The 11,933-nt window shown below is 46.2% G+C and overlaps 2 protein-coding genes across 2 annotated transcripts; both read right to left on the reverse strand.

Annotated features, from left to right (window-relative positions):
• Window positions 1–901: 901 nt before the first annotated feature.
• Window positions 902–2,254, reverse strand: CHCHD1 (coiled-coil-helix-coiled-coil-helix domain containing 1). The gene is made up of 3 exons (XM_079900281.1): window positions 2,114–2,254; window positions 1,870–1,988; window positions 902–1,274 (listed from the first exon to the last, which is right to left on the reverse strand). Exons 1-3 carry the CDS (start codon window positions 2,235–2,237, stop codon window positions 1,161–1,163), a joined length of 357 nt encoding a protein of 118 aa, XP_079756407.1. The 5' UTR covers window positions 2,238–2,254; the 3' UTR covers window positions 902–1,160.
• Window positions 2,255–6,165: 3,911 nt separating this feature from the next.
• On the reverse strand, window positions 6,166–11,210 carry FUT11 (fucosyltransferase 11; the record flags this gene model as incomplete). The annotated part of the gene is made up of 3 exons (XM_079900479.1): window positions 6,166–8,087; window positions 9,499–10,124; window positions 10,503–11,210. 3 exons carry the CDS (start codon window positions 11,208–11,210, stop codon window positions 7,940–7,942), a joined length of 1,482 nt encoding a protein of 493 aa, XP_079756605.1. The 3' UTR covers window positions 6,166–7,939.
• Window positions 11,211–11,933: the final 723 nt, after the last annotated feature.

Consider the following 11,933-nt stretch of genomic DNA (forward strand, 5'->3'; position numbering starts at 1 on the left):
CTGTAGGTTAAGAACTTCCAAGGCTAGTACAAAATGCCTAAGCACTGAGCTTCTTCCTAACAGCTTGCAGAACCAGGCAACTGCCCAGTGCTCCACCAATGGGGTATGTGGACTATAGAAAGAGGTAACTGTGGGGGGGTCAAGGAGGCACGGCCCCTTCTTTATCTTAATAATTATCCCACTGGAGCTTTAAAACCCCCAATGATCCCTTTGTACATTTAAAGGGATGTATGTGCTGTAAAGTACATAGAAAAGGTTAACTCAGTTATGCCTGGAAGGGCAGAGTATACATAAAATGCTATACAACTGTTCTAATATCAGGAGGTCACAAAAGTAAATGCTTTCAGCAGCTAGGCGGATAACTTAATGAGAGAAGTGAACAGGTGATACACAAAGAAGATAATTGCCAATTAAGTCTCAGTCTCATCATTTGGGAGAGTCCTGTGGCCAGATCCCTGGAGAATGGAGACAAACGATAATCAGCTCTACTTGATTTATCTTTATTTCCATGTGGGAATAAGAAACTACAGTTGCCAGATCTTTTGATTTTTTTAAGAAAAGCTAAAAAGTGGGCTTTTTATGACATTTTTCCTATTTTTGAATGTGGCCAGCTAATTTAAAAACAAAATTTTAACTGTGTGGGCCAAATAAAATTCATCTGCAGTACCTTTGGGTCATCAGTTTGTGAACTTCTGATTATTCCCGCAGCACCCTGCAGGGGTTATGCACAAAATAGGTAGTCGCTAAATACTTACAGATGATGGCAAAAAACTCTGCATATAGACAGACTCCAACATCCTTAATGCATCCAAAGGCAAGGGCATTAAATGGTATACAGGACTTCAAATGCAGGACAAGACAAAGGTTTTTGTCCTGCACCTGGTGCAAATTAGGGAGCAAAGACCTTCCAGAGTGTAGGGGAGGACACAAGGTTCAACTATGGTGGGAGTACCTAATCCACAACAAAAGGCCAAGTTCTCTTCAGAGGATTTTATTTCAACATAAAGCATAATTTCCACCCACATAATGATTCCAAAGGGTAAAAGAAAGTGTTTTGCCTCCTACTCTTCAAAGACAGCATGGCAGTGCAAACATCTCTAAAATGCCTCTGCATAGTTCTCAGAAGCTATAGTCCAGTCATTGAAAATGCTTCTCCATTTTCAGCTGACATGAGGTTTGTTAGGAAACCTATTTAACAACTTATTCAATTTCTTGGAGGGTAAACTCCCCAACTCTCCCAGGTCCTCCTGGATTGATCTCACTTTTCGGGCTGCCTGAAAACACAGAACAAAAATTAAAATGATAGCTCCAAAGTTGGCCCTGACCTAAGCTAATAGTTCTCACAACACCCCAAATCACACTAAGGTATTAACCAGCCTGGAGATCGGTGTCATCTTCCCAGTCCCCTTTCATCAAAAGAACTTGGGACCCAAGAATGACTGTATGGTCTGAAGCTACCATGCCAGCTGGCAATTAAGTCTAGGCTGGAAACCAAACAACCTGTCCTTTACTATCTTTAGTTCTACTTCAGACAATAATGTCTATTTGAACAGCAATTTAAACTTTACAAAGTGGTTTTCCCATTCATCTCTTCACTTGACACTCACAAAATTCTGTAAGGTGGATACTAATATTAACCTCATTTTGCACCAAGTAAAGCTAAAACCAGTGAAACAAATCGCTCAAGATCACAATGCCTTCAAAACGGTAACCTTCCCCACTTTGGCGTGACTCAGGTAGCTTCCAAAAACTTCCTCGCCCTTTTAGAATGAGAGGGACTTTCTTATCTCCTAGCAAGAGACAGTAAGAATCATTACTGTATGCCCCCCATTTTCCTCCCAAAAGGGCACCCCAGGAGTCTCCTGTCACCTCAGCCCTCGAAGCACAATCGAAGAAGTCCTGGATCTCTTTTTTGCACGCTTCGTCGCGGAATTCATTCTGCTTCCAGCAAGCCATCATTACTGACATCTCCGTGATACAAGTCGCCTCTGGAGAAGCAGAACGCGGGGACCCTCAGTCACAAGGAGACCCTTACCTTCCGGCCCTCCCACCCAGCAGCCCTCTGCACTCCTCCGACTTCCGCTCTGGGGCCTCCACGGCTCCGACTGCTCACCGCCCTTCTCCCGGCGCCGTTCCCCGACACGGTTAGCTAGGATGAGGGGCTTGTTAGGCTTCAGTATGGGCTTCCGCGGGTTTCCAAACCTTGCTAACCGACCCCGGAGGCTGGGCGTCGCCATTGCTCACCGAGCTCCCGGCAGGCTCTGCAGCGCCGTGCGTGACCCTGCGTGACCCCTACGAGCTCGACGAGACTCGGCGACAACCTCTCCCACCCCCCCACCCCCCGCTCCCGCCCCAGCATGCACCTTTTTCTTTTCTTGGCGGGGTCGCCTTGATGCCGGGGTCGGATCACGGCTGGTGCAGACCCGTGTGCAGGTTAGGAGGAGAGTCTTTGGGACTCTTTTGTGAATCTACGCTGACTCTTGTAGGCTCCGGGCTCTGAAGTCTTGGGGCAGTACTGGGCCGGGAACACTCAGGAAAGAGGCCTGATAAATGGACTCTAGTTTCTGGTGGTAAAGTCTGGATTAGAGGGTGATTGACACAGGCAAGGGCAGAGAGAATGGGAGCGAATCAAAATATAAGTTTAAGATGCTACGTTGGGAATGATTTTATTTTAATAAACCTTTAAGAACTGTTGGTTTTGATTACCTTTAGAGCCACTCCGAAGCCGCGAAGAAAAATAGGCTCATTTACTCTTAACAGCTGCTGCTGCTTAGATATCGTTTGTTCATTTGTAGTGATCTCACTGGATTGGGTGAGGTTTAAGCACTTTCTCGCATTCATCGTTTTAGTTAATCCTCTCGCCAATCCTCTGAAGGTACTTAGCAGTACCATTCCTATTTATACACTTGGCCCTTCAATTATGATGCCTAGCTTTAATCAGACTTGGTTCTAAGTTACTTTTTTCCCCCCGCCCCCTCCTCCCCACCAAGTGACTTTTAGCTGTTTACAAAACTCAATCCAAAGATGAACCACTCATTCTCAAGGCATTTACACATGAGCTCCAAGAAGTGTCTCTGGTAATGGAAGCATAACTTGGACAAGCTTGTAGTTCATAAGGTGACTACTATGGAGACGCAATATTTAGTGTGTGCTAATCACTTATCACAGATGTTTGGAATCTTCCCATTTATCTCTGCATGACTGGTTCTTTTTCTTCTGTTGAGTCCCAGTTCATGTCAGAGAGGACTTCCCTGACTTCCATCCAAACCACCATCAACCTGTTTTATTTTCTTCAGAGTACCTATCATAGTCTGGATTATCTTGTTCATTTATTGTTTGTTTACAGCCTTACCCCCCAACACCCATTTAAAATGTAAGCATCATGAGAGAAGGGACCTTGTCTATCTTGTTCAGTGGTGTATCCCCAAGGCCTAGAGTAGTGCCAATAAATACTTGTTAAATGAACAAATGTTTGAAATATTTTTGCAAGTCTCCAGCTTTACCATCTTCACCCCAGAAATAAAACCAAGCAGAAGACAATGTTTAAAAAGAAGCCATTTATTATACAAAATTAAACCTGTGATAATCGAAGAAGCAACTCGGGAATAATAAAGGCATCAGCCCCATGCTCCACCCCCACTGCAGCAACACAAATAAAGCTAATTCCTATCAGAACTTCTACCACCAATAACCCCAAGTCTGCTACTGTATACAGAGCAGGCTGGGCCCCAAACCAGAGAAAATTCACATTGCTTGCTTTCTCCACAGAGAAAGTGAAGCCTTTAGTTAGATAGCCATGTGGCTATTCCTGGTTCTGCTTTCCCTTGTAGAAATGTAGCACCTGGTTTTGAATACTTTTATGGTAAGAGGAATAAAGGAGAAAGTCTGGGAAGCACTGACCACAAAGCAGGCATGAGTCTCCAGCCACAATCATTCATAAAAAACTGGCCTACTTTGTACATAAAAGTGCTAAGGTAATGCCAGTGTGAACTGTTGTAATTAGACAGGAGAGGTAGGGATGATTCTACACCTTGCATAACCATCACCTACCCTTTTCATTGCACATAATGAAATTTGAGTCCTAACCTTATTTTGCACTTGGGTAATAATGTATTTTGCACTATATAAACTAGCATCTGCATTTAAATAGATTGCAAGCTTAGAAATCAGAGTCCTGAATTTGGCTTCTTTTGTAAGAGTCCTTACTATATCAAATTTTAACATAATTATTTTCGAAGGTCTGACTTTCTCTCTTATTCTTTTCTGCAAAAGTCCAAACAGAAAACTTTCCATGCTGTTATAAAGGGCATTTTTTATTAAATAAAATGAAAAAAGGGGAGTTCCCCAGTGGTTGGGACTCTGTGCTTTCACTGCCAAGGGCCCGGGTTCAGTCCCCGGTCCGGGAACTGAGGTCCCACAAGCCATGCGGCACAGCCAAAAAAAAAAAGGAAAAGAAAAAAGAACCACCCTGGCAGTGAAACCCAGCCTAAATTATAGCTTTGCTTGGCCACATCTTTAGGACCCTAGTTGTTGAAGCATCTCATATATAAACAATATATGAGCACCCCATATATATAAATATTTATTGCGAGGTCTGTTGCAGAATTTCCATTTTGCAGTATATTATATAGTTTCACGTCAGCCAAAAATGGTAAATTCTCTGTAAATCTTCACCCCATTCCAAGCAGGTGCCATTATTTTTTTAAATAAACACTTGATGTTAGCTTTGATCTAGCTCTAAAGAGCTAGATTTCCTAAATTTAAAAACAAGCTGGTGGGCTTCTCTGGTGGCACAGTGGTTAAGAATCTGCCTGCCAATGCAGGGCACACAGGTTCGATCCCTGGCCCTGGGAAGATCCCACATGCCGCGGAGCAGCTAAGCCCGTGCGCCACAACTACTGAGCCTGCGCTCTAGAGCCCCCGTGCCACAACTACAACTACTGAAGCCGAGCCCATGCTCTGCAACAAGAGAAGCCACCCCAATAAGAAGCCACCACAATGAGAAGCCCGCTCGTCACAACAAAGAGTAGCCCCCGCTCGCTGCAACTGGAGAAAGCCTGCGCACAGCAACGAAGAAACAACACAGCCAAAAATAAAAACAAATATGGGCTTCCCTGGTGGCGCAGTGGTTGAGAGTCCGCCTGCCAATGCAGGCGACACGGGTTCGTGCCCCGGTCCGGGAAGATCCCACGTGCCGCGGAGCAGCTGGGCCTGTGAGCCATGGCCGCTGAGCCTGCGCGTCTGGAGCCTGTGCTCCGCAAAGGGAGAGGCCACAACAGTGAGAGGCCCGCATACCGCAAAAAAAATAAAATAAAATAAAAACAAATAAATAAATTAATTATTTAAAAAGCTGGTATATCACACAGAACAGTTTAGCAGTCTGCTCAAAATATTAAAAACGCTCAACATCATTAATCATTAGAGAAATGCAAATCAAAACTACAATGAGATATCATCTCGCACCAGTCAGGATGGCCATCATCAAAAAATCTAGAAACAATAAATGCTGGAGAGGGTGTGGAGAAAAGGGAACACTCTTGCACTGCTGGTGGGAATGTGAATTGGTACAGCCACTATGGAGAACAGTATGGAGGTTCCTTAAAAAACTACAAATAGAACTACCATATGACCCAGCAATCTCACTACTGGGCACATACCCTGAGAAAACCATAATTCAAAAAGAGTCATGTACCAAAATGTTCATTGCAGCTCTATTTACAATAGCCCGGAGATGGAAACAACCTAAGTGTCCATCATCGTCGGATGGATGGATAAAGAAGATGTGGCACATATATACAATGGAATATTACTCGGCCATAAAAAGAAACGAAATTGAGCTATTTGTTATGAGGTGGATAGACCTAGAGTCTGTCATACAGAGTGAAGTAAGTCAGAAAGAGAAAGACAAATACCGTATGCGAACACATATATATGGAATTTAAGAAAAAAATGTCATGAAGAACCTAGGGATAAGACAGGAATAAAGACACAGACCTACTAGAGAATGGACTTGAGGATATGGGGAGGGGGAAGGGTAAGCTGTGACAAAGGGAGAGAGAGGCATGGACATATATACACTACCAAACGTAAGGTAGATAGCTAGCTAGTGGGAAGCAGCCACATCGCACAGGGAGATCAGCTCGGTGGTGTGTGACCGCCTGGAGGGGTGGGATAGGGAGGGTGGGAGGGAGGGAGACACAAGAGGGAAGAGATATGGGAACGTGTATATGTATGGCTGATTCACTTTGTTATGGAGCAGAAACTAACACACCATTGTAAAACAATTATACTCCAATAAAGATGTAAAAAAAAAATTAAAACCCAACAAAACCTTATAGAAGGACAAGATTCTATTATACATAGTCTGTACTGAAGTCATAAGCATCATCTTCCTCTTCAGTCTTTACAACTATATATATATATATATATATGTTTGTAAATTAATGTGTGCATATATACATACATACACACACACTAATTAAACCAGACATATTGATAAGCTATGGAACTTCTCTAGTGATAACTCATTAATACAATATTACAACCAGGGTAGTTCTAAGATCCAAGGTATTCTTTCTTGTTCCACTGCCCCAGAAAAAGCAAATGGTCTCCCTGTCCATTAAGCTGTATGTTTAAACCACAGCAATAGAAGGGTCTGGCTACCTCCCTAAATCTGACTAACAACTTTTTATTTAGCCAGCCACTTGTGATGGCTTAAATGTCTTGCTTCGCTTCTCATGCCCTTGAGCTTAGGTGGGTGGGCTCCATCAAAATGTAGTCTCAGTAAGTACTATAAAGTTGTGCGTTGTAACAGTAATAGAGCGAATGAAGTTGGAATATTTATCCCACTTAAAGTGAAAAGTGCCACAGAATATGAAAGAATTACTAGAGCTATATTGCTGGGCTGTTTTTTTCTGCCATAATTTTCATGAGTTTTGGGGGGAAATGGACTTTTGTAGCATATAAAAATAATAGAAGAGTTCGTTAGGCAGACAGAAGAGATCAAGGACTTATAAAAATCTGCACTTAGATCCACATTGGCCTATTTCAACATTTCAAAATCATAGCTTTTTCTGCTGTCATTTCCAGCCTGAGTCTCCATCTCTAATCTAAAATAGAGCAGGACAATTCATTAAATTGGCATGACATTTATTAGCCACTGAATCTTTCTACTCATGAGTGGAGAAGGAATTTCAGATATGCCCTAGATAAGAAGCAAACCAGCAGTAAGAAAAGCTGTCAAATCTACAGGCAGTTTAATGCTGGGGAAAATGAATGTGGGAATGGTGGCAAGGCTACTCCGTCTCCATCAGAAATTGTGGAAAACCAGGAAAGAAAAAGCCATTCAAAATGAAAAGGTTGACATGAAAAGCAAAGTAAATGATATAAAAAATACAACTCCAGAGAGCCAGAATACAACCCACCAGGAGTTTTGCTTCACCACCAACATAACAGTTTATAAAGCAAGAGATGAGGAAAGGAGACTGGGAAAGGTACCGAATAATGAATGGTTTGAGGAATAGCACAGTAGTTTTCTAAAGATGCTAAACCTGGCCCATCTTACCTCATTCACAGCCAAGTACTAACGTGTTGTCCCAATCATGACTGAGAGGATGATATGGCTAGAGAAATAAGCAGTTCTTTAAAATTTTTGTTGATCAGCACCTTTAATCAAATGGGTGTTTCAGGCTTCTGGTTCCCACTAAACCAAGAACTGGATGCCCCCATCTCTCCTTGAGGAGAGGCCCTATTACCATAGGCTGAGACCCTGGCTACACATCTTTAGAATAAAATATCAGTAGATATAACTTATTCTTTGAACTCATGGTAAGACAGTGCTCATTAAGAACTTGCGTAGCAGATACCCTTCATGTCCCACGGTAGAATAAGGACTTCCATCTCCTTAGCTCTATCAAGTTAAGGACTCTTGCAAGAGTAATTAGAGATTTTGGTTCCTTTTCATGAAGATCTCAGTTAGGTAATCCCAAAATTTCCTCTGCAGTGTCTCATTGTTGTGGATCATGGCAGTGAGAGCTTCCCCCTGGTCCAGGCCTTGCCAGTAATCTTGCAGCCACATCTCCTTCCAGCTGAAACATCAAAATGGGAGTTGGATTACGGAACCTCAGCACAGCTGTGAGTCCTACCTGTCTCTGAATGGCCAAAGAAATCTTAAGCAGATACAGTGGTTTATGGCTAGGACGAGGGATCCGCTTTGAGGGAAGGAAATGTGAAGTAAACCCAGTACTAGTCCAAGTGACAGGCAGTAAGCCACAAACACAAATTTATCACACAACACCCCCCCTCCCCCAATGAGTTAAATTTCCTGACTTGCCTGCTCTTGGTCCCTAAATGTGGAGGGAATTAAGAGGCAGGCAGGACAGGGGCCAAACTATGGACACAGTAATCTCCCTAAGAAAAGAAAGGGGGCATATTTAGATGGTTACCTTTTATGTTACACCTATTTCAATAATCAAAATGAAAGTGCAATAGTATCCAGTGTCTTGATGAGACAGAACCTGAATGTTTCTCTTTTTTTAATGTGTTACACTTTTCCTCTGATAAATCATAATATTATGTTCAGCACAAACTAGATACAAATTACTTGATGTAAATTACTGGATACAAATTACCTCCACTCCCAGGAACAAACTGTGCCAGCCCTCTGCTGCCATCCACTGTCCAAGGTGATCTCTGCAGGACATTCTAGCAGCCTCTCTTTCTCACGGCTAATAATCTTTTATCACCCCTCCCCCAACAGGTGTGGTTTGCTGCAAGTGGCTTCAACATTTTCCCACCCCACCTCCCATGCTGACCTTGTTTCCCAATGTCACCACCTTCTGCCACCTACTGCAGTAGCCCCCTCACTTCCCTTCCAATCCACACTGCCTACCATTGTTAATCATCCTTTGAAAGCATCCCTTCTACTCTGTCTAGGACAAACATAATTTATCATCCAAATCAGGGTAATTTTAAGAATGAAAGGAGGTGCTGTTAATAGTTACACCAGGTTAACAGGTATAAACCCTGATTGTTGCAGACAAACCTCCCTCAGAATACTCTCTTCTGTATCTCTCATCCCCAGCCCCACCATGCTGCAGGTGCTCCATAAATAGCTGAGTTGATTTTCAGGACAGTCCAGCTCCAGAGCCTAGTATTCAGAATATGTACAACCTGGCCCAGCTTTGTCTCTCCCCCCATTGCTTCCCTGAACGGGCCCTCTGCTCTAGTTGAAGCTTTTTTTGAACTACTGCAAACATTGTTTACAAAAGCTGATTTTTGTATGTTGTTGCCCTGAATGATATCTCACCTTTTACTGAGCTTTCGCAGTTTGTCTTATCCCCACAACTAGACTCTTGATACCTTAAAGGCAGAGTGATCCCATGTCATAATTTCCTTATACAACATCCCCTCAGCACCTAGTGCTAATTTATTGCCTGCAGGAAGCAAGTCAGTAAATCATTTGATTTGACAGCCACAGGGGACCCCAGCTACCCTTACCTGTCATTCTCAGGAATCTCTTCCACACTGCCAAAGCCAGGTGTGGGCACTGGGCAGTCCATGTGTGAGGGCTGGGCAATATGAGGCTCAGGGACAGGGATGTCCCCAGGAGAGGCTGCATGGGCCTTCTCGGCATCCAGCCGAGCCAGTTCGTGGTCACAGACGAAACACTCGAAGCCGTTAAGGTAGTTAGGCAGTAAAGGATCATTCACTCCCCACTCCCGCTGCTTCAGACTATCCAGAAGGAACTGGTTGGTGATGCCCCCAGGTTGCTTGTATGCCAGGTATTTCATATATTCCTCATCATTTTTGTCCAGAAAGTCAATAAACTCTGCCAGCTTCTGCGGCGACTCAAAGTCGTCAATGAGGATGATGGAGTGATTGTTGGGCACCCAGTCCCTCACAGAGGGAGAGCCGCGGTACACAGGCACAGCACCGAGGTGCATGGGGCGCCACAGTTTTTCCGTCATGTAGTCGTCACAGATGGCATTTTCGAGGGCCAAATGAAACTTATAGCGGGACAAGAAGGCCAAGAGTTCTGGATCCTCAGTGGTGGCTGTGGCTGTGTCCTGTAGCCGCGGCGTGGGCAGCTCCCGATTCTTCAGGCATTTCCCATATGAGTCCACCTGAGTGGGGTACAGCACGCCGTCAAGAGGGTATGGGTAGCGTATATATGGACATATATACACTACCAAATGTAAAATAGATAGCTAGTGGGAAGCAGTCGCATAGCACAGGGAGATCAGCTTGGTGATTTGTGACCAGCTAGAGGGGTGGGATAGGGAGGGTGGGAGGGAGGGAGACTTAAGAGATATACGGGGATATACGTATATGTATAACTGATTCACTTTGTTATAAAGCAGAAACTAACACACCATTGTAAAGCAACTATACTCCAATAAAAATGTTAAAAAAAAAAAAGATATGGCACGTCGGCCTGGACACCAGGGGTCGCGGCCTCAGCCCGGCGCGCCACCCTCCCCTTCCCGCCCCCCCTCACCCACCGGGATGTAGCGCATGAGCTCGCGCACGTAGCGGTCCCGGTCCGCAGGCACGTCGCAGTGGGACTGCAGATAGAGCAGCGGCGCGTAGCCCCGGCGGCGCCAGTCCGCGCGTTCCGGGAGCGGAGGCGCCGCGCGGCGCAGATAGGCGGTCCCGGGCAGCCACTGCAGCGGCAGCGGGTAGTCCGAGTGACGGCTGAAGGTGGCGGTAAGATTGAAGAGGCGGATGCCCGGACTGTGGCTCAGCAAGAAGTTGTTGAGGGGCGACTCCTCGTGCAGGAGCGCCCAGCTCTGGTGCGCCAAGCGCGGCAGCGGCGCTTCGGACGCGCGGAAGTCGGTGCCGTAGAAGAGCAGTGCGCGCGTCCGCGAGTCTCCCCGCACCCGTCGGTCCCGGGAGGCCACACACGCGCCGCGCGCGCACTCGATGCGCTCCGAGTCGCCCGGGAAGTGAGGGAACAGCCCTGGGCTCCACCACAGCAGCACCGGCAGGTCCACCGCCTCCCCCCTCCCCGGCCGCGGGGTCCCTGGACCGCGCGCCACCCCCACTGCGCCCAGCGCGGAGGGAGGCCGGAAAACTGCGCCGTCCCACGGCTCCGCCCACTCCACCTCCCCGCCGGTCTCCCCCTCCGCCACGGGCCTTGAGCCGCTGGCCGCACAGACACTAAGCACTCCCAGGGCAGCAAGCACAGCCCCCGTGCGGCCGGCCCCCATGTCTACTCTGACAGCCGAAGCCCCTCAGCAACAGGCCCCACCTCGCGGTGAGTCGCGACGGGACGAGGTCCTACGCCACAGGGGCACATGGCGCATGCGCAGCTCAGTGGCCACCTCAGCCGGCCACTTCGCGGGAGCCGCTAATCCTGGCAGGAAGTACTGCAAGGAAAGTGATACGTCACAGATAAAACGGAGGCTGCTGGTTACATCTTAATTTAGTTTATTTCTTTACAAATTAAAGATGCATTGAAAAATAAACCAACGAAGAGAAATGAGAGGTCCAGAGCAGGGGCGTCCCGGGCTGGGAGCAGGCAAGCCTGGCCACCATCAAGCCTAGCCCTTGTCCTGCCCCAGCTAGGTGGGGTTGGAAGATAACTGTCAGCCACTCTGTCAGTACGAAAGCCTGAGTGGTGTCCTAGCAGGAGAGACTAGACACCGCTGCCTCTCTCCCCAACAACCTCCAGCTTGGAGAGCAGTGCTTCCAGCGGGAGCTCAGAGTGGGATGCGGGCTGGCTCTGTGAGGTATTGCAGGTCGATGGCCAGGCTCCCTACAGAACCATCCAGTGTTGGGGCCTCTCCAGCTGGAAAGGAGGCTGATACCGCTACCAGGTCTTAATATACTTTGCAACTCTGTTCCCAGGCTCATTCATTTCTGATTACGTGCCTCTATTCACCAAGTGATCACCAATCATTTCAGGAGAGAGAAAGATCAGTGGAAGCAGA

Source organism: Stenella coeruleoalba (assembly GCF_951394435.1).
Source record: "Stenella coeruleoalba genome assembly, chromosome: 16".
Classification (NCBI taxonomy): domain Eukaryota; kingdom Metazoa; phylum Chordata; class Mammalia; order Artiodactyla; family Delphinidae; genus Stenella; species Stenella coeruleoalba.

Excerpts from the sequence above, each read along its gene's own strand:
- CHCHD1 (XM_079900281.1), bottom strand. The coding sequence starts at position 2,237 with ATGGCGACGCCCAGCCTCCGGGGTCGGTTAGCAAGGTTTGGAAACCCG. Across the intron at positions 1,989-2,113 it reads ACGGCGCCGGGAGAAGGGCG|AGGCGACTTGTATCACGGAG; the intron begins GTGAGCAGTCGG and ends CTGCTTCTCCAG. Across the intron at positions 1,275-1,869 it reads ATTGTGCTTCGAGGGCTGAG|GCAGCCCGAAAAGTGAGATC; the intron begins GTGACAGGAGAC and ends CTGTGTTTTCAG.